Source organism: Molothrus ater, chromosome 1 (genome assembly GCF_012460135.2).
Source record: "Molothrus ater isolate BHLD 08-10-18 breed brown headed cowbird chromosome 1, BPBGC_Mater_1.1, whole genome shotgun sequence".
Lineage (NCBI taxonomy): Eukaryota > Metazoa > Chordata > Aves > Passeriformes > Icteridae > Molothrus > Molothrus ater.
In genome coordinates, this window is record NC_050478.2 from 17,758,646 (window position 1) to 17,786,424 (window position 27,779).

General features: G+C 38.4%; 1 protein-coding gene and 1 long non-coding RNA gene across 3 annotated transcripts in view; one reads left to right on the forward strand and one right to left on the reverse strand.

Moving 5' to 3' along the window:
* Positions 1-7,218: 7,218 nt before the first annotated feature.
* On the reverse strand, positions 7,219-10,101 carry LOC118701694 (uncharacterized). Its single transcript, XR_004982570.1, has 2 exons — positions 9,748-10,101; positions 7,219-8,489 (listed from the first exon to the last, which is right to left on the reverse strand). It is a non-coding gene; the product is annotated as an uncharacterized LOC118701694 (long non-coding RNA).
* The window catches only part of PRTFDC1 (phosphoribosyl transferase domain containing 1), a 43,477-nt gene continuing 25,183 nt past the window's right edge, over positions 9,486-27,779 (forward strand). For both annotated transcript variants that reach the window (XR_004982569.2, XM_036406478.2), the window contains exons 1-3: positions 9,486-9,558; positions 13,178-13,284; positions 15,318-15,501. Coding sequence is in view for 1 of the 2 variants with exons in the window: in XM_036406478.2 (XP_036262371.1) it covers positions 9,514-9,558; positions 13,178-13,284; positions 15,318-15,501 (336 nt within the window). In the remaining variant the exon portion in view is untranslated. The remainder of the gene's footprint in view (positions 9,559-13,177; positions 13,285-15,317; positions 15,502-27,779) is intronic.

The window sequence follows — 27,779 nt, forward strand, 5'->3', positions numbered from 1 at the left end:
CCTGCTGCTTAATCTTTGCTTCATAGAATTGTAGGTATTGTTTAGATTAGAAAAGATCTTTCTCAGCCTTTCAGAACACAGCTTTTTCTGTATGGTATCAATCACTACCACCAGTAGCTGTTATGACATCATCATATCTGACATCAGCAAAGGATAAAGTCAAAAATTTGAAATTAACTATGAAAACCCAAATTTTCCCATACATTGAGTTCCTTTCCTAAATTTGTCAGGGAATGGCTTTGAAGACTTCACAGTGATTCTAGCTCTGTTTCTTGTGCATGTTATACTTGTCTATGACATACACTAGGAACAGGTGGGTGAGCAGGAACGTGAATTTTCTTATTTGTAACTTATTGTTAAGCAATCATGCTTATTTTTGAAGGATATAAGCTGGAAGAAAGCTGCAGATTTGTAAAATATGGATTTAAAAGAAATGAATGTGTCATTCAGAAGAATGACACATTGTATATTTTAATAAAACTACACTAAATTGTTAGCACTTAATAATATGTGGCATTATCTTCTATCAGGTACTTGTGAAGTACCTGATGCCCCTCTTAAGAAATTCAGTGTAATCAGAAAAGGCTATTTCTTGGCTTGAAATTAAAAAAAAAGGGATTTGACTCCACAAGAGCATGGATTCCCACTGCCTCCCTGTCAGCCTTTATTTATTTGCAAACTGGCTGATTTAGGTTAGGATCAGCATTTGGTTCTTCCACTTATCATCAGTGCTAACTTTATGGAAATACAAAATTGGTGGTGGCCTATCCCAAAATTTGGGATGAGCAGCTAGGCCACACTTAGAAACATTCGTCATTGACCCACATAAATGACTGTTTTTTGTCAGAAGTATGTTAATCCATTATTGGGAAATTAGGAAGTGAATGGGAAGGGATGCAGAAATATTCCTGCTTAACAGAAGAGGAAGAGACCAAAGCCAGTGTCCTTCTGTAGCTGAGTGGACTGTCACTAGTGTCCTTCAACAATGCTGTGACATTTTTTTCCTGAGCCTCATATAGCTCTTTGCAGGTAGATGATGAGATGTGAATTGCTTCTGTCACCCTATGGAGAGGCTTTTGGTGTGTATTCCATGGGACCCGCCTAGACCTCTGATTATGGAGAAAAAATACAATGAAAATCATTGAAAATGCACGCAGAAGGGTAATGTTCTTATCCTTTAGCTCTCTCTGGGAAATTTGACAAAATAAATTTACAGAATCCAAAGAATGTAGCTCTGTATTTATATGTTCAGGAAATGCCAGTAATTGAAAGTATAATGTTCGTGAATCAACTAATATGTACCATTGGTATAACAAAATGAAAAAGGTGGATAAACTCAATTGTTCTGATAGAATTGTTCCCCCATAAAAGCTATTAAATATTAACAGAAACAAGTCTGTCTACAGGCTAAAAAGAAGCATTACCAGTTGAAACGTCCTTTAAATTCACTAGTCAGTTACTAATACTCAATGAAATAACAAAGACTATAATCAAACTGCTTCAGTACTTCATAATTATAAAACTGGTAATTTTAAATTGTCCATATTAAATTGGATAACCATAATAAAACATGAAAAATGGGGCATGAATAATCTATTGTAACTCAGTAAGAGTTATGTTCCCACAAACTGAAAATATTTCCTGTTGGAAGTTGTGCATGACAAAGCTGTGTATCTATTTTTTAAAAATAGCAACGTGAAATTATGATGAATATCTCACTGGCTTTTCTTGAGAATGAAACTATTTATATTCAGGAAGGAAGGGATCAGATATGGCATCGTCACAAACAGAGGGAGTTCCTGATTGCCTCGAGCAAACATCAGCTCTGACAGGAGCATGTGGGCTCCATGTGGCTGATCTTAGACCATGGTGGGTTTCTGGGCTCTGCATGCATTCCTGGAGACTAAGTCTGGGACAGTTCTTCAAAACCTAGAGAGGTAACCTCATTCCCCTCACAAAATTCAGTGGGAAAAATGGGAGAAATTCACCACTGAATTCATTTTCCATAGTCTCTATAGGCAGGTTTTTTTTTTTGTGGGAGGGCATGTTCTGACCCCTTGTATATTTTTGTGGAAAATTGGTATGGCAAACTGCTGCTGTGATGGCTCTGCCATGAAGCTAAAATCTAGTCCTTTCATTGGCATACATTTCAGGCAACACAATATATCTAACAATTTCAGACTTCGTGAAGGCAGACATCTTTCAGATAAGAAAATTTCACATATATGCAGATTAATAGCATCCTAGATAAATGCTAGCCCTAGTCCACACTTTCATCCTCAGCTTTAGGATGCTTATAATATTAATGACATAATTAGAGGGGAGACAGGTGGCAAACCCTGTTATTAAGGTCATCTGACATTTCCCATAGTCAAGGAGGCAGCTGCTGAGCCCTGCAGCATTGTCCACCCCAGGTGTGTATTGAGCATGACTAAGCCAAGGGGAATGGCCTTGCCTTCCATGAGTGGCCATCCAAGGTGGTGATGTACACATGACCACATAAATGCCTAGATTGTAGGATTTTTCATACTATATCTTCCTCCTGCTCCTTCCTGTCATGCAAAGTTATGTAAATAAAAGTAAATTCACAGTGTTCACCTTCCAGGCTAAGAAGTGGCATTGTGGTAGGAATACAGTGTGAGTTATTTCTTGTGGTTTTTTCTTTACTGTTTAAAAGGTGCTGGTATAAATATGACTTACATTTCAGCAAGTTATGAAACACAATTTTTTTATAGACTGTACCTGCACAAATAGTTGTAGATAGGCAGACATAGCCAAATAGTAGCTGTATGCTGGTCTCGTTGATGCTGCTAGGAGAGTGAACTTCTGTTCAGCCACAGTACCAGCCTGTGGTGTTAATTCATTATGCCATGCCAGCCTCCACATTGACTCCACAACATGAAGAAATTCACAGAAATATGCAAACACTGGAATAACTTTGTATTCAAATCTTTCCTCAAATGTCCTTTACAGTGGTGCTCACCAAAACTTTAACAGCAGCTGAGCTGCTGGTGAGCTGAAATAAGGCTTTATCTTGCTGACCTGTGCAGTTTCCTCGAACTCCCCTGGCACTGTAGCCTGTTGTTTCTTGTCTTAGATTGTTAAGCTATCAGTCATATGGGTTGTGTTTTTCTCTCTTTGCTTAGTGGCTGACACAATTTTGTCTGTTAGTAGAGCTCTTGTGTGCTTATAATAACAGTAATAATAAATATGATCATCTGGGCATGAAGACCATGCGATAAGATTCTTGTTGTTTACTAAACAATCTGTTTTCCAAGAACACTCATGTCATTTGTTTCAGCAACTGGAAAGTAGGAGTTGAAGGAAGAGAAATGAGATTTAAAGCATTTAACTTATTCCCTGGAGCAATATGATTTATTCATGTCTTTGTCATAGCATGTTTTTGAAATGCAATGGTAAATGACTTATACCTGGCTTTTCCACTGGTAACCATTAATACTGCATTTCTTATTTTTGGGATTTCTGACATGCAATTTGAGCTCATCTCTTTTAAATAAAGGATATGTGTGCCTAAAGTTAGAACTATGATTTGAGCCTAAACAGCACTATGGAATAGTTTAAAAGCTATTGGTTACTCAAAATTAATAAAATTAATTAGTTTAGTCTTGCTAGGTGAGAGCTCTCATATGGAAAATTCAGGTGACTCAATCCTCTAATTCAAATATCTGCTGTAAAAATGGACAAGTACCTCTAGAACTGTTCTATGAGGCCCATTCTAAAGGATCTCATGTTGCTTAGAGGTCCATATTCAAGCTGAGGAAGCAATGTAGTAATTTCTCTTTGGAGGAAAAAAACTCCAGTAGTGTTCTACATGTGGCCCCAAGCACTGCACAAGGAAGAAACAACTACATTTTGCTGTTTTATCAGGAGGAATGATTTGTCTTTTACACAAACAATAAAATTAGTAAATGGTCGAAATCCAGCATTTCAGCACCTTAGGGTTATGGGTCATTCTGTGCTGCAACAAAACACAGAGGCTGTCCAGCCATGAACATTCACTGTCCTATGCTACAGAAGAACTCTTGGGACTCTGTTTTTCAATAACTTTTGTTACCGCACTGTTTATTCTAGGCAAGCTGTGAAGTATACAAAATTATATCAAAGATAACTGAGCTATTCTGGGGGGCAAAAAGCCCTTAAACTCTTACTTGTTTAGTTTTTTTTTAGACACTTTGAATTCTTTTTTAGACACTTTGAATTCTTTTGTCTGGCAGACTTTTCTAGATTTATTTAATTAAGAAAAAATAATTTAAGAAGAGGGATGAAGCCAAGTGAACAACCTCCTTATAAAGAAAACAAACTCTAACAGTTAAATACATTACATTGGGTGTGACCCACGATATAGTTACAACTCCCTGACTAGTTTTCATGGTCATGCATGATGAATTTGTCATAGGATATGATGTGAGCAGCATTCCTTGAAAACAGTGCTTTATCAGTATGTCTAAATAGCTGGTTAGGGCAAATATTTCCATAATATTATAAAGAATATAAAGTTTATTCTAGTATTGAAGGACAAGAGGAAATTTCTGTGTGTATTTCTTTCAGCTATAAGGACTTTATATTAATAACATGAACCTGAAAAGCAGGAAGGGTATCTTCAGGAGCCAGGAAATTGCAAAGCAAAGCTCGCTGCTCTAGTTTGGCACAGTGAGATTAATAACAAACAAAAATGTAGTTTTGTATTAAAGATGTTTATCATAGACCAAATAAGTCAAAGCCTGGGGTTCTGTCAAACAGTGCCTAACAGTGATTTGAAGGTTATAAATATTTGAAAAAATAGACTAGCATCTTGAATGGCAGCTTTTAGCCATTTTCTTGATATCAAAGTTACTGCAGTTAATTTTCAAAGCCTAAGTCAGTCTCACAGACTCAGTACAGGTTAACTGTGACCAAGCTTCCCTTGTAGATCTTAAATGCTGAAATTGCTTCAAAGCTAAACTTTCCAATTCCTCTAAAATGATGGTAATTCTGCTGAAGTTGAAGTAGACAGGAGCCAGGTTCCAGCCTGCAGTGCCGCTCTGTCACCTGCTCTAGTACAGGAGTCAGAGAGAACAGTGTGCATCTCTTCTGCTGCACATCACAGGATGCTCCCCAGCCCTGCAAATGGGGCAGCATTTCCTATGGCCTCTCTGTGTTCATTACTGTAGGGGAATGGCTTGAAATCCTGCTTCATGTTCTCCCACATGTCTGGAACACTGTCTGCCAGACATGTTCTTCTGCACTCAGGGTCTCCAGCAGCCACCCTGTGCACTGGGTCACTGCCTCAGGTAATACACAAGAACTCAAAATGCTGGAATATATTAAAACTGGATATGCAAACAATTTAGAATTGTTTCCAGCATGCCCTAAAGTACTGTACATATGCTGGACTTTTGCTTTTAATAATCTGTTCAGTAACCATTTTACCCAAAAATGTCTTTCTCTGCCACAACTGGGGGGGTGTGTGTGTGTGTTGTAGCTTACTTGTAACCACTATGAAATGCAAGTTTATGCTTGATAAGATTGTTTACAGTTCTGCTGTTCACATAACAGCTGCAGCAACAGGCAGAACGAGAAAAAGAGCTCTTACTTCATCCCCTAATTGGCAAGCTTCTACCTAGGTAAGCCATACCTCTTGAAATATTCTGGATTTTCATGCTTTTCTTGTCTAGTTTTGGTGTTTACATATTAGACTGAGTTGTCAAATATTTGTTATAGCTTCTTGGAAGCAGAATACATAATGCAGTTGTAAAGGTTGCTTACAGGTAACTCCATAATGGTATTTGCCTTGGACTGCTTTCCTATATCCCTGCCCCCAACCTTTTATTTTCAGTATTTCTTTACAATAAAGTTGTGAAAGGGTGGGCATGTTCTACTTTTATCAGTAACATGGTAAGAGAGGAATAGATGTCTAATTGAAATTATAAAGTTGTGTAAAAGGCCAAAAGCATAAATATATTCACATGGGATTTGTGTATCAGTCTTAACACTGCTTTGTTTCCCTGTGTGTCACTTCTTCCATCTGGTCCTTTATGGCTCTTGGCTATGTGTCCAGACCTACTTGTTAGTATTATCTACTCTTATTTTCTTTGTTCTTCTCCCCTTTGATCATTTCCCCTGGTTGTATATCTAGAAATGTTTATTCTTTTCCTCCTATTTTTAGTTCATAAACAAACAGCTAAACAAAGATTAGTAAGAACATTCTTCAGAATGTTTACAGGCTTTTTCATAGTTAAGCCCCAAATATATAATATTCACTAACCATATTTTGGCCCTAATTAAAATAAGTTTTGAAAGTCTACTGTAAATTCATTCATTCTATACCAGTTCATACTGTAAAATAAAAAGCAAACATTCAGTAAGTATACATTGCTCCATAACAAAATCCTTAGCAGCTTCATTTCCATCATGCACAAAGAACCTCATTAATTCTGGTTTATACTAATTCTGTGAGTTCACAGAACTATGAATCTGTGTCATTTGCAACAAAACTAAACAAAATGTATTACCATTTGTGCCAATGAAAAAATCTTCCATGGAGAGCAGCTTTGTGGGTTGGCTGTGTGGCTGCTGACAGCAGTACTATCAAAGTGTACCCCAGCTAAATTTATCTAGGCTTTAATTTCCTTAGTCATATTTATTGTTATTAGCAAGACATGACACTTCATTACACTTTAGTGAGCCCTGTAAAATGCTGGAAGATAAGAATATCAAAACAAAGACTCGACAGACACATTCATCCAATCTTGATAGGAAGAACAAACATCTCCTGCTTGAGTTTTCTAGCACAATGCTGGAGGAATTTATTTTTTAGTGTCCTGCTCATGTTAATGCTTTTCAAAGCATTAATCCTGTCTGTAGTTAGTCAGAACAATCCCTCATATTGCAGTAGTCTGATAAAGAATATGGTTAAAAATACAGAAAGCGCTGATAGCAGTAACCCAAATAGTCTGAAAGGTAGAATAAAACAGTCCTAATATAGGAGTGGCAGAATTTGATTTGAGTTTATATCTGTAATCTAAATAGCTTCAGATCCACAGGGTTCAGCACTGTGACATAAATGCAACAGCAGCCTCATTGGCAACTTGGTGGTAACTGATTCTGACTGTGCTGGCTTTAGGGCAAATATGGGCTCTGGGAGGCATTCTTCCAGACAAGGAGAGTCTTCAAATCCTGAAAAGTGTGGATACATATCAGGAGCATTTAACCCAAAGATCAGATGAAACATTAAACTTTCTTTCTCAATAGTTATATGAAATGTTGACATGGAATCAAAATGCAAATCTATTTAGGGATTTTGTCCATTATGAAAATTTTTATTTGATTTATGTAGGTTTGTACAAGTCTGCATATGCTGTTTATCAGATTCACTACTTATTATTTTACAGGAACAGGAACTATTTTTTCTCATTACACTTGAGTCTTGATATACAGGCACTACTTTGAGGCAGATATATTCTGGAATGGACTTCTGACACTTTGTAAACCTTGTCTTTTGTTCTTTCAGACATGCTGTCTGTTGTGGCAATAGCTCTTTAAAGAACAGTTCCTTAATTCATCAAAAACCCCTGGCTTAATATAAGAAACAAAGCATTTATCACAAGATAATCTTCAACTGCTCTAGTACTTCACCAGATTTTAATTAGTGATTAATTTATAGAAGCCTTCTTAACACCAGATTCCTAAGAATTGTCCTATCAGTTCTAATGTAAGTGCATTAACAGGATGCACCTGTAAACTAGTCCACATTGGACACCAAACTCCCTGTGTAGACATACCCATAACTTCTCCCTGGATCCATCTGTTGTGACCAGAAGTGACAATGACCACATTCTAGAATAGCAGTGTTCCAACCTGAAATGTTTCCTACTTGGTTGGTGAGAGCCCCTCAGGTAGCACTTAGAATATTTCACTATGCCTAGGTCTTCCTTAAAAAGAACTTTTTCTTCCTTCAATATTTTCTAGGATAGAAAATTCTACCAGCAGAATTCTACCAGCTGTGTATTTAACAGATTGATATTAGAAATTATAACCAACTTTCAATTCCAAGAAAGTCAAAAGCTCTATTTTTATCCACAGTGGGCAGAGAGGCTTGCTACCATTTTCCACAAAAGACAGGATACAAAAAGGATGGAGCAAGTCCAAATTTGAACTTCTTATATGGGAAAGTAAAGGTAGGCAATGATCAGAGTAAGCCAAGGAAAAACCAAGCTTCTTCTGATCTGTGAGGCAGTGAAAGCAATATATTAATAATAATTTTAACAGAATTGAAAGGGAGTGGCAGAGAGCTGCACTGTTCCTGGTGCCTGATCTGTTTATCTCCAACTGCACTGACAGCATAGGCAACACGGGCATGGGCTGGGGGCAATAGGAAGACACAGCCTGTCCCAGCATGTGCACGGTGGTGGGAAGCAGCAGCGACTCCAGAAGACAGCGAGGATGGAAAGTATGATTACTGAACTGTTGGAAATTTCATTTTTCCTTCCCTGGAGTACAAGAAAATCCAGGTAAAACGGCAGTTTAAACCACACCAGCTTAATATTACCAATTAACCCAGGCCAGGCCCCCTGGCCAGCCCTGCCAAAGCCTTTCCACCATTCTGACCGTACCTATACCCGTACAGCTTCCATCCTGCACCCTGCATCGCCCATCCTGCATCCTGCACTCTGCATCCCGAACCACCCATCCTGCATCCCGCACTGCCCATCCTGCATCCCGCATCTTGTATCCCACACCGCTCATCCTGCATCCCTCATTGCCTATCCTGCATCCTGCACCGCCCATCCTGCATCCCGCACCCTGCATCCCTCATCCCGCAACCCGCACCGCTCATCCTGCATCCCGCACCCGTATCCTGCATCCCGCACGGTCAATCCTGCATCTCGCACCGCCCATCCTGCATCCCGCACCCCGCATCCCACTCTTCTCATCGCCCATCCTGTATCTCGCACCCTGCATCCCGCCCCGCCCATCCTGCATACCGCACCCCGCACCCCACACCCTGCATCCCGCACCGTCCATCCCGCACCCCGCATCCCACTCTTCGCATCGCCCATCCTGTCTCTCGCACCCTGCATCCCGCACCGTCCATCCCGCACCCCGCATCCCACACCCCGCATCCCACATCCCGCACCGTCCATCCCGCACCCGCATCCCACATCCCGCACCGTCCATCCCGCACCGTCCATCCCGCACCCGCATCCCACACCCCGCACCGTCCATCCCGCACCCGTATCCCACATCCCGCACCGTCCATCCCGCACCCGCATCCCACATTCCGCACCGTCCATCCCACATCCCGCACCGTCCATCCCGCACCGTCCATCCCGCACCGTCCATCCCGCACCGTCCATCCCGCACCCGCATCCCGCATCCCACACCCCGCACCGTCCATCCCGCACCCGCATCCCACATCCCGCACTGTCCATCCCGCACCCCGCCCCGCGCACCCGCACCCGCCGCGGCCCCGCCCCGCCGCAGCCCCCCGGGCGGGCGGGCGCGCGCAGGAACATGGCCGGGCCGGGCGGGAGCAGCGCTGGAGGCCGCGGCGTTGTGGTAAATGCGGAGCGCGGCACGGCCCGGCCTGGCCGCTCGCCCCTCTCCGGCCGCGGTGCCTCCCCGGTCCCCGGCTCCTTTCCCCAAACCCCCCGGAGCTTTGTGGTGAACCCCCGCGCCCTTCCCTTCCTTTCCCTTCCCCCGCTTCCTCCGGGCCCCCCAGCCGGTGCTTGGGCCGCCTCCCCTCACCCTGCGCCGGCCCCGGCCCCGCTGCGGCTGCCGGAGGGGGACGGGCGTGTTGGGCTGGGCCGCGCCTTTGGCTTCCGCCGTGAAAATACGGTCCGGTACCACCCCAGCGGCTCCTGTGGCCGTGGCTGTGCTTCCCCAGGCTCCTCGAGTACTGGGGATGAGGATCCTCGGGCATCCCGAGGTGTCTTTCTCCCACCGGAGCTCTGAGAGGCCCCTGGGAGTCTGCGGGCGCGCTGAGAGAGGGTTGGGCTGCTGCCCGTGTTCTGCCGGGGTGGGAAACAGCCCGAGCCTTGGCCGTGCGTTTGGAGTGCCTGTAGGGATGGATAAATGGTGCAAAAATGAATGAATGTGATCCTATTCTGATAGACACCCCAGATTCTCCTGTGAAGCAAATGCCATCACTGCCACCACCTTAGGTATGTTCTTATTTTAGTGTGGCATTAGGATTTTAACAGAAAGTTCACAGGTCAGCCGCCCAGATCGTGGCCCAGGGCCGCCTGTGTCAGCAATGGTCACACTGTCCACTCCAACATCCATCCCCTGCATCTCCCTTCTGAAGGACTTGTCCCGTGTGTTCGAGCTCTGTCTGAAAACACCACACATCAACCACGTCTCCTGACACCTGTGTGATAAATTACATTCCTTAAGTGGGTCACATATCACCAAACAATAGGAGGTTATTGCAAAGAAGGACATTAATATGCCTGACCATGTTCTGCTGCACTGGTTTAATTTTTTCTGCTCAACTCCCCAGAAACCCCACCCGCAGTAAGTCCAGTGCAGCATCGTTTAAGTTACAAAAGCTGGACTTTGCTTCATGCTGCTTGGAGCTGAGGACTGAGCTCAAACCTCACCTGTGCTCACTTTGCCAGACAAGAAAACAAACAACATTCTTCTAAACGTGTTGCAATTGAATGGCTTCAGCTTGTCTCTTAGGCCTCAGGGGAACACTTTTGGATATTGCCATGTATTTGTATTCCTTTTTGTATCCATTCACATCAACTTTTTAAAGACTTACTGAAGAGTATCTGCTGGGCTATTCAAACGTGCAAAGCCTGAACTTTAAAAGTAGGTCTTTCTTTCACTGTAGGAATTTTTTTACACACGAGCATGCCAATGTGTTTAGAATATATATTTACTTATCCAGTTGAACACTGTTTTCTTTCTGAAACAATATGAATTTTTTCCTTCATATTTTTAAGGGCCTTTTAAACTCTTAAACAGAATAGTCATAAGAATTTACAGTTACTTGAAATTTGTCTTATAGCATAACACTGTGAATAGCTTTAGGATAAATGAGAATTTCTTAGGCTTGTTGGGAAATGCCTGTTTAAAAGAAAGAAGAATGTGAAATAGGCTTATTATATCAGACAAATAATTAATTTGAAGGTACACGTGAATTTCATCTTATTTGTCAAATGCCAGCAAGCACTTGTAAACAAGAACTTCAATATTGTTGTAGTGTTACACTGTTAATGTTCTCCTGTTCTAGAGAACCAGAAGGATAAATGGGACAATCAAAATTTCATCCTGATCCTGTTTTATAAAGGACTTACTGTAACCTAAGTAAACGTTATTGGTTTGTATGAATTCTAAAGCAGCTTCTATCCATTTAATTTCATCTGCATCACACTGAAACCCTGCAATTTGACAAGAATGCAGAAGTAACAACACTGACGGGTTGCTAGTGGGTGTTTGTAACACTTAATGAAATTGTTTCAGTTTGTATTAAAATGCTTTTGAATAGACCGTTCATTGCTAAAAAATGTTTAAAAAGTTTCAGCCCCCCATGCACTGAAAAAGCAGATGGGAAAATAGTCTTTGCAGGCCGACTGCAGCAGTGTTTCTGGGACAAGATTTGCTCTAATTAAAAACCTTGCCAAGGAGGATATTTATAATCTCCTGTTTCTATGGAAATGAGGAACACAACTAAGTAACTTTTTTCCTTTTGTGTAGTTTCAAGGCTTGTGTAAGTCAGGGGAAAAGCTTTCATTGATTCCAGTGATCTCCCAGTCATGCCCTTCGTGGGCAAATATTCAGTAGCAGTTGCCAACGGGGAACTTTTTTGATGCAGAAATTTTTGGGTAGAGTTAAGAAAACATGCCAGTCAAGGTGCCTGTAGCTGTCAAGGAATATGCAAAAAAAGCCCCCAGGCAACACAAAATCCACAAGGCAAGACAGTGTTTCAGTACAGCATGAGGCAGGGCTGTGTCTGAGTTAAAGAGGAGTTGTGGAGGAACAGCTCAACATCAAATATGTTATCTTAGCCAAAATTGTGAGAAACCATTTATTGCTCTACAATAAAATGGTAAACAGAGGTTTCAGTGATGGTCCTTCAAAGATTGTAGCAAGAATGCCATTAAGACATGCACTGCACAATGGCAAGTTTGTCATCATTTCTCCATGGACTCAAGATTCCTGTAGCCAAGCTGTAGAAAGACAATGTGTGACTTGAGGATTATGATTGTAGGGAAAACCTGTTAGGTGTTGCTTTTTATCTTGAACCAGTATTGAAGCAAAGCTTTCTAATGATTTCAAGGTACCTTGTGAACCTGCAGGTCTTGTCTTTTATAAGGAATAGGGAAAATGTTTGTTTTGGAGTTTGTTTAGTTTCTGTGCTGGAGACTTTGCATTTCATAGCTTTCTGAAGCCTTCAATCGTTGGCTAACTTTTGACCTTCTTAATCTCTACCACCATTGTATGTTGTGAGATCTAATCTCTGTATTCTGATACTTACAAAACCAATGTATATTAAGTTTGTAAAATATTTTTTCTGTGAATATATGGATTTACAGACTAGTTTCTTGCTGAGGTGAGGTGAGGTGAGATGCAAACATTTTGTAATCACTTATCTTTGATGACATCTAAATTAAGAACCTCACCTTTAGGAAGAAGTACAGTTTTTCACTGATTTGTACAGATATCATCCATGAACCATATAAATTATTCTCCATATGCACTGTTTCATCTGTAGAATACTTATCTATTTACTTATTTATGACTTTAAGTCATTCTAAACTAGAAATGTACCATTTTAATATAGAATTTTATGACTTTTAATTCCACCATTGAATCTCCCATTGAAAAATCCCTTCTTACTGGCAATATATTGCACTTTGAGTTTGAAAATACTTAGAAACTTACTTTTGCCACTAGTTTAGTATTAAATATTTCCTTTGTCTGTCTAGTTGTTTGTAATTTCAGGTGACATTTCCCACATTCTGTGGGTAAAAAACTGTAGCATTTGATTTCTGAGTTATACTGAGAAGCAAAATGATTAATGGGAAAAGCAAAATATTAAATTGTAACTGGAAGAAAGTATGGCACACAATGAATCCATCCAACAGAGTGTACTAGAATGCTGATTCTGTATCAGTTACATAATGTCAAACACCATGAAGTGTACTTGACAGTTCTGTTTGATATTCAGATTTCAGACAATTGGCCAGGATACAGTCTGGATTTGTTCACTTATCCTCAGCACTACTATGGTGACCTGGAAAATGTGCTCATTCCTCATGGCATTATTGTTGACAGGTATGTGTAGCTTGAATGTTACTAAATAAATTGTTTGGTCAGTAGTATTATTCTTTTTTATAAAGGCTGTCATCCATATACAGTGCATGTATGATCTTTGTCCTAAAATATTATAAGTTAAAAACTTGGATATTTTTATTTGGAAATTTAAATTAGTGCATTTTTGTCTGTGCTGGAGTTCCTATACTTTTAACATACAAAGTGATCTTTGGAATTCCTGGAAATTTCAGCTGAGGAACAGCTGAAATTTCAACAATCTGAGGAACAATATAAAAAATGAAAATTCATCCAAGAAATGTTTCCTAATAAGAGGTTTTCCCCATTCTCAGATTTGATAAAAGATGATAAAAGACTGTTTTATTAATCTTCAGTAAAGTAAGTGATCCTCATTCTTACAACACTAAAAGGATTTATATATTTCAGATCAAATGAGATAATTTAATATTTCTAATATCTTCTATTTCTCATATAACAAAATATACTAATTATTGCTATATGGAATTTACTACAGAATTAAAAATAAAAGATGTGGAAATTAAGCAACAGCTGTTTCTTATACTTATCTTCAGTCTAGAGCTTATTCTTCTCTGCTTCATGCCCAGATTTCACTACAGTTCAATCAATGTACTTATGTAGGGTCAAATTGATTTTTGTATTACAATTGATAAAGAAAAAAAACAACCAAACCCAAAAAATGTAATAATGAAATACATGGGATAAATTATAGGATTATTTAATAAATTGCATCCTGTTGAAAAGTCCACTCTCATTGAAACTACTAATCTAATTCAGAGAGCTATCAAAGAATTTTCCGGTGGAAGTATTTACAGAATATAATGCACTGAGCTGTTTTTCCTCAAAATATCAAACAACATTGTTAAGTTTTCTGTTGATACTTCATTACATCTAAAAATGACCCAGTACCCTATTGGGAGTCTAGAAATGCTATCTTTAAAGTTAATATTTATTATTTACATTTATTATTAAGATTAATATTTCTTATTTTTATCTTGAAAATGTAAGTAGCATTGTGTGGCAGAAATGTGTATATTTTGTTTCCAATCATCTGCCAATCATATTGTGTTTGCCATGCAGAATTTTCAGAGAGGATAGATTTGCTTGGGAACCCCACAGTTCTGGGCTCACTGGAGCATTCTCTCAATTATTTGCCTGTGTGTGACCTTGAACAAGTCACTGAAGCTCTTTGCACTCTTCATTTCTGATGTATAAAGCAATGAGCTGTACAGAATAGTGATAATATACACTCTTTATAAGCTTTTCACTGATTATCTATTTCTTTCTAGTTTTTATATGTATTTTTATTAAAACTGTAAGGGTAGCATCTTCCAGAGCCAATCAGCATGAAAGTTACAAATATTCTTCCCTATCTTTCACTTAATTTGTTGTTCTTGTGCAGTAACTAACATAACAAGTTAGGGGTTTGTACAGGTATATTTTAAACTGGTAATTCCTGTGAGGTAAAATGGAAGGCTAGTTCACATTCTTTTGTCTTGAGTCCCTGACATATTTATGAGCCCAAAATATGCTGAGATGTGTAGGTGCTGTTTATATAGCTGGGGAATTTACGCATTTAAGGTTAACTTAAATGGTTAGTTAAATTTAACTTGACTTCATGCATCTAAGGTTAACTTAGAGTCAAGTGCTTTGCATCTTGCATCCATCACTCTGTCTGTTTGGATCTGCCATCTGTGAGCTGGATGCAAACCCAGTCAAGCATTGGAATGGACTATCCTGGAAGATGGTAGAGTCACCATTCCTGGAGGTGTTCAAGGAATGACTGGACATGGCACTTACTGTTATGGTCTAGCTGACATTGTGGTGGTCAGTGGAAGAGTTGGGCTTGATGATCTTGAAGGTCTTTTCCAACCTAAATCACTCTGTGATTCTGTGAAGTTGGGCTTCTTGAGCAATGCCAGTCAAGCTTTATACTCAGCATAGTGTTTGTAAAGCATACCATGAGCTTACAGCATCTGCATCTAAAGTTATTTTATCTCTAATTCTTTTCTGCCCAGGACAGAACGACTGGCAAAAGATATTATGCAAGACATTGGAGACAATGATATTGTGGTTCTCTGTGTCCTCAAAGGTGGCTACAAGTTCTGTGCTGATCTTGTGGAGCACATTAAAAATCTTAGCAGAAATTCAGAAAGGTTCATCTCCATGAAAGTCGATTTTGTGAGACTGAAAAGTTACCACGTAAGTCAACAACTGATTTATGTAGATTCTGTTTGAATGGCATGATAAATAATTGACTTTTGCATGTGAGATCTCCACCTCCAATTATAAGAAAAACTACGTGAAAAATATTTTTGTTTGAAAAACCTGTGAAGTTTTTTTTTATCATTGTAGATAGTATGAATGAGGATATTGTTTTATTTAGTCTGTGTTTTACTTCTGGACAGAGAAGTATTCAAATTTCATTCATGTAAAATGTCAGCATTTGTTTGTTCTCAAAATCCTCAGCAGTTCTGTCAAGTTAATTTCATGTTAATGTATTTTCCACCCCCACATAGTTTGGCATAACTGCAAGGTGGTAAATCTATGTCTTCTTCTAAATGTTTAATGCTAAGTAAATGAAATGCTTTCATCTTCATAGCATGCAGTTTTCATAGCAGCAAAATATACCACCAGATGATGATAGTGTTCTGCAAGAAAATGCAACAAGCCATTCAATCAAATCCAGTGTTGAAGTAATCATCAAGCCCTCCTGTTATCTTCAGAGGAAATTATGCAATAATAATTCATCTGTGTCACTGAGGATATAATAGTGAGATGACCAGGATTTTTTAGAATCTCTAACTACAATTTCTTATTGTAGAAGTTATAAGTTTATATCCTGTCTTGCAGTGTATATTTCATAGTGTGGGAGCATTTCTATAAGTAAGTTGTTGTACAAGTGTCTGAGGAAGTACACTAAATAAATAGAGTGATAATAAGGTGTCTTGCAGAAATGCAACTTGCTGTGTCCAGTAGTTCCCACAATAGCTCTATATCCTTTCCACAGTTTGTTCACTGGCATTTTCTTCTGACCCCAGTGACTATAAAATTTTCCTAACTTTCACAGATCTGGTCTGACTTTTTTTCAGTGTGGAAAAAAAAAAAGTGAATGAGGACCTTTTATAGCCATTAGGTTAGGATTTGGTCCTAGGACTTCTGTTTCAAGAATTACTTCTATAAGGCATGTGTGAAATACTAATATTATGTATTTTCTAGGTAGTCAGCAGCATTACAGAAATAATTAATAAATTATAATGTTATGTTATGTCCCACATAATGGCACATGGAAATTTTACTCAGTTTTTTTTGCATAGTTATAATAGCACTTCAGTAACACTGCTGAACAAATAGGGGAATTACTTAAATTGGGTTTTATTTTGCATCTGGCATGTAGGTAATACACGTGCTTTTCCTACAGAGTTATCTCTCCTATCCAGTATGAAGATATCCTAGTTCTAAAATTTCTTTCCTTGGGGTCAAATCTTATTAGCCATACTAACCCATAACCAATGAGCAGCAGGAGATGTGTACTGCAAAAGTGTGTAAATTTTCACCTCTTTAGCTTAGGAAATAATGTAAAAGCATGTTATATCAAGCTGAAACAGAACTAAGAATTTTGTTATGCAAGGGTGCAATTACAAGTACTAAGTCCTAGATTATCTTAGCACTTAGTGGCTGTGCATATTTTGGGGTCCTAGCCTCATGCTGTATCAGAAAGGTAGCACCTTCCAAGAACTAGTGCCAGCATCTGCATTTTTGAAAACATATTCTTTTTTCTTGTATGGACTTCCAAATAGGTGTCATGTATTAAGAGGTTGAAGCTGTCCTTGATTTAGTGCTTGGATCAGTTCTTGATACCTGTCTGGTCTGAGAAGCTGAAGGACACTGCAGTAGAAATTTGAAATTACATTAATATTGGTAGATGCAGTCCATGAGATGTGCATAAATGTAATGCTGACTAAATCACCAGTATCCTTTGCATCTTGAGTTATTGTTGTGTCCTGTGCAATTGCAGGTTTTGGAGAATGTCCCCTTGTCAGCATAGCTGGGCTCAGATCACTTAAGGAACTCGCTGTACCTAGTCTGAGAGACTCCTTATCCCAGCCTTATATAAAACTCCCAAATTTCCATGTTAGTTTATTCTGAAATAACCTGTCTTTCTCAGTGTTTTACACTTTAATCAGAGGTAACAATTACAGCTTTAGAGATAATACTCTACTTAAAATCTTGGAGCATCACCAGTTCCCCTCCTTTGTTCTCTTCTGTGTTTTCTGTTCCACTTTCTAGTAAGACTTATTATTGCCCTCTCTTTTTATCCCTTTTTCATTTTACAGACACTGTTCTTCTCACATTATTTATCCTGATTCCTTTTACTAACTGTTCTCTCTTTCTCTCCTGAAGGGAGTCCTGCTGCTCTCAATATGCTTCCTTCAGACATGTCTCCCTTCCCCCCTCCAGCTGTTTAAATCCAGCAACTAATTTCAGCTCAAACTCATGGGATTTTTGTGTTGTCTCATTCCAGCTTCAATATTGAAAGGTTAGTTGATTTTTAGGGGCTGTAATTCAAAGTGGGATTTCTTGGTTTAACAAGAAAGGATAGCAAAAATGGGCTGTAATTGTGACCCAGAGTCAGATCTTGGCATCAGTGAAAGTACCCCTTAATTCCCAGGTATCAGTGGAAAATGCTGTACTTTGCTGTTTGGCATACAGACACACTACAGGAAAATATGATTGCAAATATGACCAGTTTTATATGGCTCTTTGTTTTTCAAACCTGTCATGATGTTACAGAATTTAGACTTCAGAATTTATACTTAATTAATATGTTAGGATTTGCTTTCATATTAAGTAGCTGAATGCTGGGCATGAGTCTTCTTTGTAAGATTTCTTCCTGCAAATGAATCGAAAAGAAAAAGCATAATACATTTAGATTCTCTGGATATTAATGAGATGAGTGGCTACTTGTACTGCCATAATCAGGATGGTTTTATCTGGTTTGCAAAATATTGTCATATGTGCCTGAATATTTTTACATGTTTGTGAGAAACTTTCCTGTATTTTACAAGGAGCAGATTAAAAGAAAGCACCAAGATAATAGTTAGAAAATATGATTTCAGGAGTAAACAGATAGGAAGCATCATGTGGAGTTAAGGATAAAAGTCAGGAAGTAGATGGAGAGGAAAATCAAATCAATTTTCCAGATGGAAATATGAATGAAAAGCAGCAGCTCTGAGTTTTAAGAGGCAGAGAAGAGAACACATACACTTTTTTGAATGAAACCTTGAAAGAGTAGCAAGGCAAGTATAGTGGGTAGAGCAAGAAGCACTACAATAGTCCTGATGGAAAATGTAATGAAGATACAGAAAGATGAATGCCAAGTTTTAGGGGAAAATACTGTATTCTGGCAACACTGACATGAGAACTGATAGAATTTAGCAGCTTTTTAGATATTAGGTTCTAAGATATTGGATTTTAATATAAGTCAGGAACAGTGGAATTGACTGCAGAGATTTTTGAATTTAAAACTGGATGAATAAAATTTACTATATTCAATTTTTACCATGCTGATTTTTTCCCTGAGTGATTGTTCCTCCACAGGGAATCAGAGTTCTGAAGTTGAAAACGGGTGAGGGTTTCAGTTTGAAAGGAGAATTCAAAATTAATTCAAAAGCATGATATGTTGAAGTCACAGATGAAAAGTAATGGTGGAAGAAGTTGAGTTGGGGAATGCCATCTAAGGAGAATGTGGCCCTAGCAGGAGAGATGGTGGAGCCAGAAATTCCATAATATATTTGTGATACTGATAACTTCAGGAGATTAAAAAGCTGATTAGGAAGAATCCAGAGGGAAGTAAAACAGAGAAATTAGGAAGATGTTTTACTAGGCTGTTTTTAATTAAATGATAGGACTAGACAAGGAAGTATGTTTGAGGATGAACCAAAAGAGAGAATGAACAAAAAAAAAATAGAAGGATGTAGATATCATGAAGAGAAGGGCTGAATAGGATATGTTTTAGTAAAAACACACACTATAAGAGTAGACTATTCATAAACAATAATTAGAGCTTCTATTTGTTAAGTGTGGAAGAGACAATTTAGGACAAGCTGAAAAGGTAAAAGTTGAATTACAGCTTCAGAGAGAAGAGGATGTTCTGGTTTAGCAAGTCTAATCTCCAACCAAGAGATGCAACAGTATCACCTAATCCTGTTCCATGGCTATGCCAAATGGGACCTTTAAGTCAAACCTCAATTTTTAAATGGAATTGGGAAAATTTAGTAGAGGAAGTATGCAGACTTTCTTGAGAAGTTCTCAGCAGCCTCTCAGAAGAGAGGGTAAATGCATGTGAGTTAAGACTTCTTTGGTGGCTAGATGATGAAAGCTAAAAAGAGAAGGAATCATACTGAGTCATTGTTGAAACGGGTGGTAGGGCCTGATGGAAGAAAGGAGAAACACCACAGACTTTTATTAGGCACACATTTATTAGGAAAACAGCACACACTTTTATTAGGCAGACCAGTGTGCTTTCTACATGCATTGCTACCTGTTCTTGTAAAATGTTTAGTATTCCCATATGGTTTTCCATAGATATCTATCTAATTCTCTTAATTACTATATTTTATAAAATAGATATGATAGTAAAGCTCACATCTTGGGGAAGGACAAGTGAATCTTGGTGGCATATCCTTTGTTCACTGAAAACCATGGAGAGGTAAACTAGGAATGAGACTGTTACTTTTCCTTAAGTATTTTGTGATTTGTTTGGTTATATGTGTGGACTATAAAGTGGCTGAAGAGCATCCATCTCTGTTATTTTGAAATGACATTGTTATAACAAACTGACGTTTTGAATAACTTTGGGACCCCATCTGGAGCACTGCATCCAGCTCTGGAATCCTCTGTACAGCAAAGACAGGGATCTGTTGGAGGGGGTGTGGAGGAAGCAACATACATGGTCACAGGTTTGGAGCACCTCTGATGACAGACTGATTCAGTTGGGTTGCTCAGCCTGGAGAAAAGAAGCCAGTATCTGAAAGGGGCTTACAAGAAAGGTGAAGAGAGACGTTTACAAGGGCATGGAATGATAGGACCAAGGGGAAATGCCTTTAAATTGAAAGAGGGTAGTGTCGCAGGCATCTTTTTGTGAAAACTTTCCCTAAGATTTTTTCTTTTCTGAGAAGCTGAGGCCTCAGAAACAAATTTAAACAATGGTTATCTGCTGGTGTGGAATGCAACAGGTGGATCTGTGATTGGTCTGCTGTGGATGTTTGGATTTACTGACCAGTCACGGCAGAGCTGGCTCTCGCGCTCTGTCTGAGCCAGCTGCTTTTGTTATCATTCTTTTCTATTCTATTCTTAGCTAGCCTTCTGAGGAAACCTCTTCTTCTATTTCTTTTTAGTATAGTTTTAATGTAATATATATATCATAAAATAATAAATCAAGCCTTCTGAACATAGAGTCAACATTCTCGTCTCTTGCATCATCCAAGAACCCCTGTGAACACTACCACAAGGTAGGCTTAGACTAGATAGAAGGGAGAATTTTTTTTATTATGAAGTTGGTGAGGCACTGGAACACGTTGCCCAGAGATGTGTTTGATGCTCCAAATATGAATGAACTTCACAGGAAACTTCCAGAGGATTTGGTCAATTCATGTAATTCTTTCAAATGAGTACATTATTTATGGTTTCCAGAACATAACTAATAAAAAAAAAGTAAAAATGTGACTGCTGAATTGTAATCCATGTACAATGGTTGCATTGAATTCAGTTCACAAACATATTCATTGATATGATCTGTTTCCTCTTCAGCCTCCAGTTGTTTGAAACATATTTACAATTGTTGGTTATTAGTCTTGGCATAAACAGGACTATTAGCACTGCAAGAATCTGAAAACGAGCAACAAAACAAGAATTGTTTAGTAGAAATCTGAATGTTTTTGCTATATGAAGCCATCTCAGTAAATAGTTTTGCTAAATCTCCCTACTGTAGGAGTAAGGAAACAGAGGGATTTTATAATGAGTAAGTTGAAAGCTTGGTAAATGGAGTAAAAGAATTTCTTTTTCTGCCATGCAGGTTTTCTTCTCATACACCAAATGAGTGTACTTGATTCTTAAAAGACTCCACAGAATGAAGCATCAGACTATAATCAGAGTGGAATTAAATGTACAGTCCTACTTTTCATAAGAACCTATTCTTATTCAGTATAATTTTGCTGTATGTAACTTGGCTTTTTTTAAGATCACTATGAACTTTGCATTTAAAAATAATATGCTGAAATCCTGCTGAAAAAGCAGGTAGCCTTAAAATACTGTTATTAATTTAATAACACAGAAGAAACAACTGTCTTGCTTGCATTTAGTGATTCATGTCTATACCCAGACTCTACACCAGTGTTACAATGATTGTTTATCTCCATTGCTGTGTCACACAGGAGAACACAACTTATGATCTCCTGAGAAAAATAATCATGCTGAGATGAAAGAGAATTCACATTAGTTTTTGTACTTACAAGTTTTCTTTTGGGCAGGTTGTGAGTTCCCTGTATTTTGCTCCATGTACACAGTTTAGCTGATGACTGCATCATCATATTGATGCTGAGTAGCCATGGAAGAATTACAAATTGGAGCCTACCTGATAGAATGAGTTCCTGTCAGCTTTAAAGCCAAGTTCTACGATAATTTCACAGGACTGAACTCCAAATTATCTGTGAATCATACATTTGACTTGCAAATAAATAACTTCAATATAGGCAAAAATGTGATTTAGTTTGAAAATTAGTGATTTGTGGTTTATTTAATTTGGAGAGAGGTTGTGTGTGTACTAGACATTCAAAAACTAAAATATACTCTTAACCTTTTTCAGGTTTTGCAGTCACCACTGCAGACAGTGAACAACTCTACAGAGAATTTTGCAGCATGATATAGTTTTAGATGTTAATGGGCAGCAGAAACATTACATAATTTAGTCCATAGAAGTTAGCAGTGTCAAGGTTATTGCTGTTCTGAGAGATATGTTCTGTTGATTGTAGATGGTGTTGTCAGAGAGATCTCTTATGGGCAAGCTAATGATGAGAGATTTGGGAAATCTGCTCCTTGAATTGCCAAAGCGGTTTCATCTCTGTGCACCTTCTTTCTCTATTCATGGATAAAATAGCATTTACCTTCTGGAGCAGTAGTATCTTTTTGAGTGAAAGTTCCATGAGGTGTTCAGACCTGCTAAAACAAGTAAGTAAAAGGTCTTTTAGTGCTCCAAGCCAAAGACAGTCCCAAATCTTAAGCAGGCATTGGTGCCCTCCCTGTACCTCTTATACTTCAGTTATTTTCCAAAATTTAGTAAGACCTGAGATGATTAAGAAGGTGATGAACAGTGGAAACAGATAATATTTTTTGTGAATTGAGTGTTTGGAGATACTACAATTCACAGTTCTCCAAACTGTGTTAAAATGTTCCTTTTTCAAGTGTTAAGACTTGTTTAAAAATACAATATTCTTCATGAAAGAAACAAAAAACCCACATCAACATACAGCAGTGTCTTACTGCAAAATATCAGCCGCAGAGACACTCAAACTTTTCAGAGAAATAGCTGAAAATGTGTTAGTAGTGGAAGTCATCCCAAAAGCTTATTCTTGCAGCTAGCTGATGAAGTTTTAAATTCAGAAAAATGTAATGAGAAGAATGACAGTCTCTTTCGTTAAATTGTGGGTGGTGTTGTGAGAGTAGCAGCGGAATTCAGGCACTTTGAGAGTAAACTTTCCTGCCAGGTTAATGTGTACATCAGGTACAGTGGCTTGCTGTGAAAATTCAGGCACTGGAGGTGGGTCTCTTTTCTGATTGCACCTGCACTGGCTGGAGCAGTGACTGTCCCCATTCCTCAGGGACTGCAGTGCCCTCCTGGCAGTCACACTGGCCAGCTCAGCTGCTCCTGAGCTCTCTAACCTATTTCAGCCCAGAAAACACCACTTAGGAGAGAATTTCTTTTTGGACTGCTTGAGCTTGCTGGATTTGTTTTTAGCAACCTAGATGCACACATGCATGTCAGTAGCCCCTGCCAGAGGGAGACTTACAAGGAGCTGGGGACAGCTTGTGGGCAGTAAATTCTTTAGTCAGCACGGATCTTGCTGGAAAAAATGAGTCTGCCCATAGTCAAGGGACCCTCACTACCATGTGTGCAAGCCTCAGACTCACTCACTGCTTTACTTGAGAGATGCTCCTCAAAGGTATCACAAGGAGTGTGGATATTTCAACTCTAGTTATTTTTGTGTACGAGGCTAGTTTTCATAGTGTTCTAAGATAAACTGAAGAAGGCCATACTATATGGAATAAAATGTAAACTTAAAAGTCAGGGTCTTGAAATTTCTTAGGTCTGGAAGCAAATGTTCTCCTTTCATGCACATGGCATCTACAGCTTCCATTTAATGTGGTGGCAGAGTTGTGAGATATGAGAGCTTTAATTCATTTCTTGGTCAAAGAAAGTGTTTTATTTAGAATAAAACATACAGTTTTATTTTGTGCTTAGGGGCTTGAGATGCTGCTTCTAATGTAAGTAGGCGTTAATTTGTAGGTATAGTTCAGGAAAGGACATAAGTCTATCATACAGTCAGTTTATCCAGTTTATCTCTAATGTAAAACTTACTTATAGAGGATGATCTTTGTAACTGTATGCATCAGATAACACACCTACACATCACTTGAATATGTTAGCACCATCTGAAATCTTAGTGATTTTTTTAAAGTATGAGTAAGTGTGTCAGTGACTCACATATGAAAGATTTGAGGGAGCCAAACAACTCAGCCAAGGGAGAACTGAGTAGGAAGTGGCCTGATTGCTATGGGGACAGAACTAGAGCAGATGTGGCAGTGAAGGCAGAGTGATACTGAGCTGTCCTACAACTTTTCAGAAGTATCAAAGTATTGTTTTAAAGCATTTATGGAGCATATTAAAGCAAGTAACTACATGCTTTTTAAGATACTTTTCATTTTTATCTATCATTTCCAGCTTAGGTATTACCTTCCTTTATACTGATATGTGATTTTTAGCTATGGAATTCTTGTTTAAAATTTTAAAAAAAGATTCATTTTCCTCTCTTGTGGGTTGGTGCTATATTCTTTTGGATTTCAGATCTAATATAAACTCCATAGTGGTATTTTCTAATGTTTTTTGAGAAATTTGTGGCCCCAAAGGTCACATTTTTCTTAAAGCTGTAATGTTTTCTTTTGAAAAATGTCTTCTAATTTGAAATAAATGTCTTGGATTACAGTATATTGCATAGGGTACTACTACAGTATATACATAGGTACATAGGTACTATGTATAAATGGAGTTTAAGGTGTGAAGTTCCTTTTTCTTAAGTTTTTTTATATGAGTGGGGTTTTTTGTGAGCCTAAATCTTTGGTAATTTTAAGCAATCCAGGTTCCTGAAATCTTACCATTTAAGACTGTAGATGTTTTTGAAACTTAGATATTTAGAATAGATTTTGAAATTTAGAATAGATTCAAAGCATCAAGGGATTTTCTTAGAAGCATCCAACAGTTCATATTTTCAAAGAATTAGATTTCCCTGGATACAGTATTTGTTGTAAAGCAGTGGTTTCTTATAAAGCCTAAAATATTGAAGTGTAGTTTAGTAAAATGTTTTCTTTCATATTTTGCCAAAAATATACCAAGCCATACTAAGTTATGGCATTTGCAGCAATACTATATGTCATCCTGCTTCATGGATTTTACAGTGACAGGGAGATAGGATCTTACATGTAAGATAGCTCCAGAACTTAATGGTCACTAATCCTGTTGTAAAATAAGATCTGATGAGTTTGAAAGGACTGTGGCATGTTTATGCACTGGAAAAATATCACATTACTTGGATGCTAGCAGTACCATTTAATATGGGAGTTTTTCATATTAAGATCTGAAATGGGGCAAAATTAATGAAAAGAAGCCAGAGGGTTCTAATTTTTCTCAAGGAATTTGATGACTCCCTTTTACTGGCATCTTAAATGCTGTTTCTTAAAACAGATCATAACATGTGTAGTGTTTGTGCAGTGTCACACCCCAGTGGGTCTGTGAGGCATAGACCAAAAGGGTTATTACTCTAAAGGAATATGGCAATAACAGGAACTCCTCTGTAATTGCAGTGCTGGTCTATGTGACAGATACAAAATTTTTTCCCTCCTCATTTGATAGACAGAAGTTAAAATATTTAAATAAAGATGGGATACTATAAAACAACTGTGCAAGAAAATTCACAAAGAATATGTGTGCTGTCAAAAGTTTCCAAGTTGTCATTAGCCAAGGGACTAAACAGAGTAGTATGGAAAAGAGTGCTACTCATTTGTGAGAATCAATGATAAACTAACCTCCAGATTGCTGGAAGGGACTAAGCATTTGAAGTTTTTATCAGACTCATCTTCTGTGAATTTGCTTACACCTATTTATCTGTTTTCTCAGCCTGTGGCTATTTGACTAAGTTCAAGATTCTTCTTCTATCTCTGTTTTATCACCAGATTCTAGGAACTAATGATAGTCTGGGTCAGAAGGTTAGCACTTTCTGGTTATTCTAGAGAAAGCTGTTTTCTCTTGTGCTTGCAGAATCCCCAGGTGGACAGGGTTTTTAGTACAGAGCTACAAACTCACTATATGTTTTTTCACAATGTTCATTTACTTTTGATCATTAATTCACAACACAGTTTAAAAAATGAGGTAAGATCATACATGTGAATCTAGTAGTGTCTGAGCTGGCATGCTAAGATCCTCTGTTGAAGCTGGGAAACATGACTTCTAGTTCCACTGCTGTAATGTTAATGCGTTTAATGCTAAATAATAATTGTGCAAAAGATGGATACCCCAGTTATTGCAGACTTGAATCCAAATGGACATTTTCCTACCCAAGTCCCGTATAGTTGGCCATAGCATGACTGATGACCTCAATGACTTTTGCATTACTATAGCAGGAGGAGAATTTTCCTTACCCTCTTTGGCTTATGGAGCTGAGGAGGACAAGCATCCTAAGTCTGCTATTCCCAGAGTGTGGGCTGGTATTACATTATTATCACAAAAAGTACACACCCTTAGCAATGCTCCTGGCAGCCCAAAAGGAGTACCTGTGTAGGACTATGGCAGTTCTGGAGGGTATGCTTCCTAAATTTTTCTTTTACTTGTAAGTTTTAAGATTTATTTGCCTCCCATCTCTAGAGAAAAATTATGTGATTGGAACCTTACCTTACATAACTGAAGAGCCCTGTGAATAGTTCCTCTTCTCATCCTGCAACATACACAGATTTAATTTCTGTGTTTTAAATATTATCTTAGAGAATAAAAATAAGCTAGAGTACAAGGAAATCTCAGATTATAGTATGTGAAAGCTAACCTGAGTTTTGAGGATTTATTGTGTTTCTGATATGCATACAAGTCAAAATCTTTGTTATAGTATGTTCTTGATTTCAATTCTTGATGAACTTTTTAAGTGTTTGGGTGCTGTTTCTGCCATATGGTGATATGTGATGTTGCAATCTTACTGCCTTATTCTTAAACAAAAAAACCCATTTAGTCAATGCTAAGCAAGTACAGAAAATTTAATTGCTAAATCAGAAATTAAAAAGTGAAATAATTTATTGTCTATAATCCTTATTAGCCAAGTAAACTGGTCTGAGTTCTGCTTCGATTTATGACAGTTTGGCCCTTTTTTAAGATAGTTTACCTTCCTTGGATTAAATACAGAGAAGGCATGCAGGAGCCCTGGTACACAAAAAATTGCTGAGTGTCTGAACAGATGATTACCAGCAATTCCATTTATGAAGTTTAATAATTTACTGTTTCCCAGAGTGTTGTTTAAGCTGAATGACCTGCCTTGCTTTTACAGTAGGGAAGAAATATACCCAGGTGTTACCACAGGTCAGCTGATAAGGAATACCTTGCTGTCAGTAAGTTCATTGTTTGTCTTTCTCTGTCCAAAGCCAACTTCCTCATTGCAAAACTCTGGCCTTCCCTGGAACTGGCTAGACTAGCTTGAGTTTGAAGCAGTTCCAAACCTGAGTGGTGGAGCTTTTAGTTAAGGAATATCAACAAGGAAGAAATAGAGTAAAAAATAAGTAAATCTTTACATGAGTTACATTGTAGATTTACCCCTACAGAAGTAAAATATGTCTTACACTGTGGTAACTAGAACTCTGCTAGACATATATCTACAGCAGTCTAAAACTTGCTATCATGTGTTATCCTGGCAATAAGGCCAGGCTCAGTGCAGCACAGTCAGTGGTGTGGTCAGCTCAGGAAAGCAGCTTTAAAGCTCTCAGAGCTGCTCAAAGCTGTCAGTGCTTCAGTGCACATGTACCTGTACATCCTTGCAGAAAGGGGGTGTTCTGGCAGTGGGTGTGTGCCAGTTTACTGCATTCCATTCCCACTTGGCTCAGCATTGTTGGATTGTTTGCAAGGTATTCAAGGTACCTCTTAAAAATAAATCAGCCACCTGGCACTTGACTAT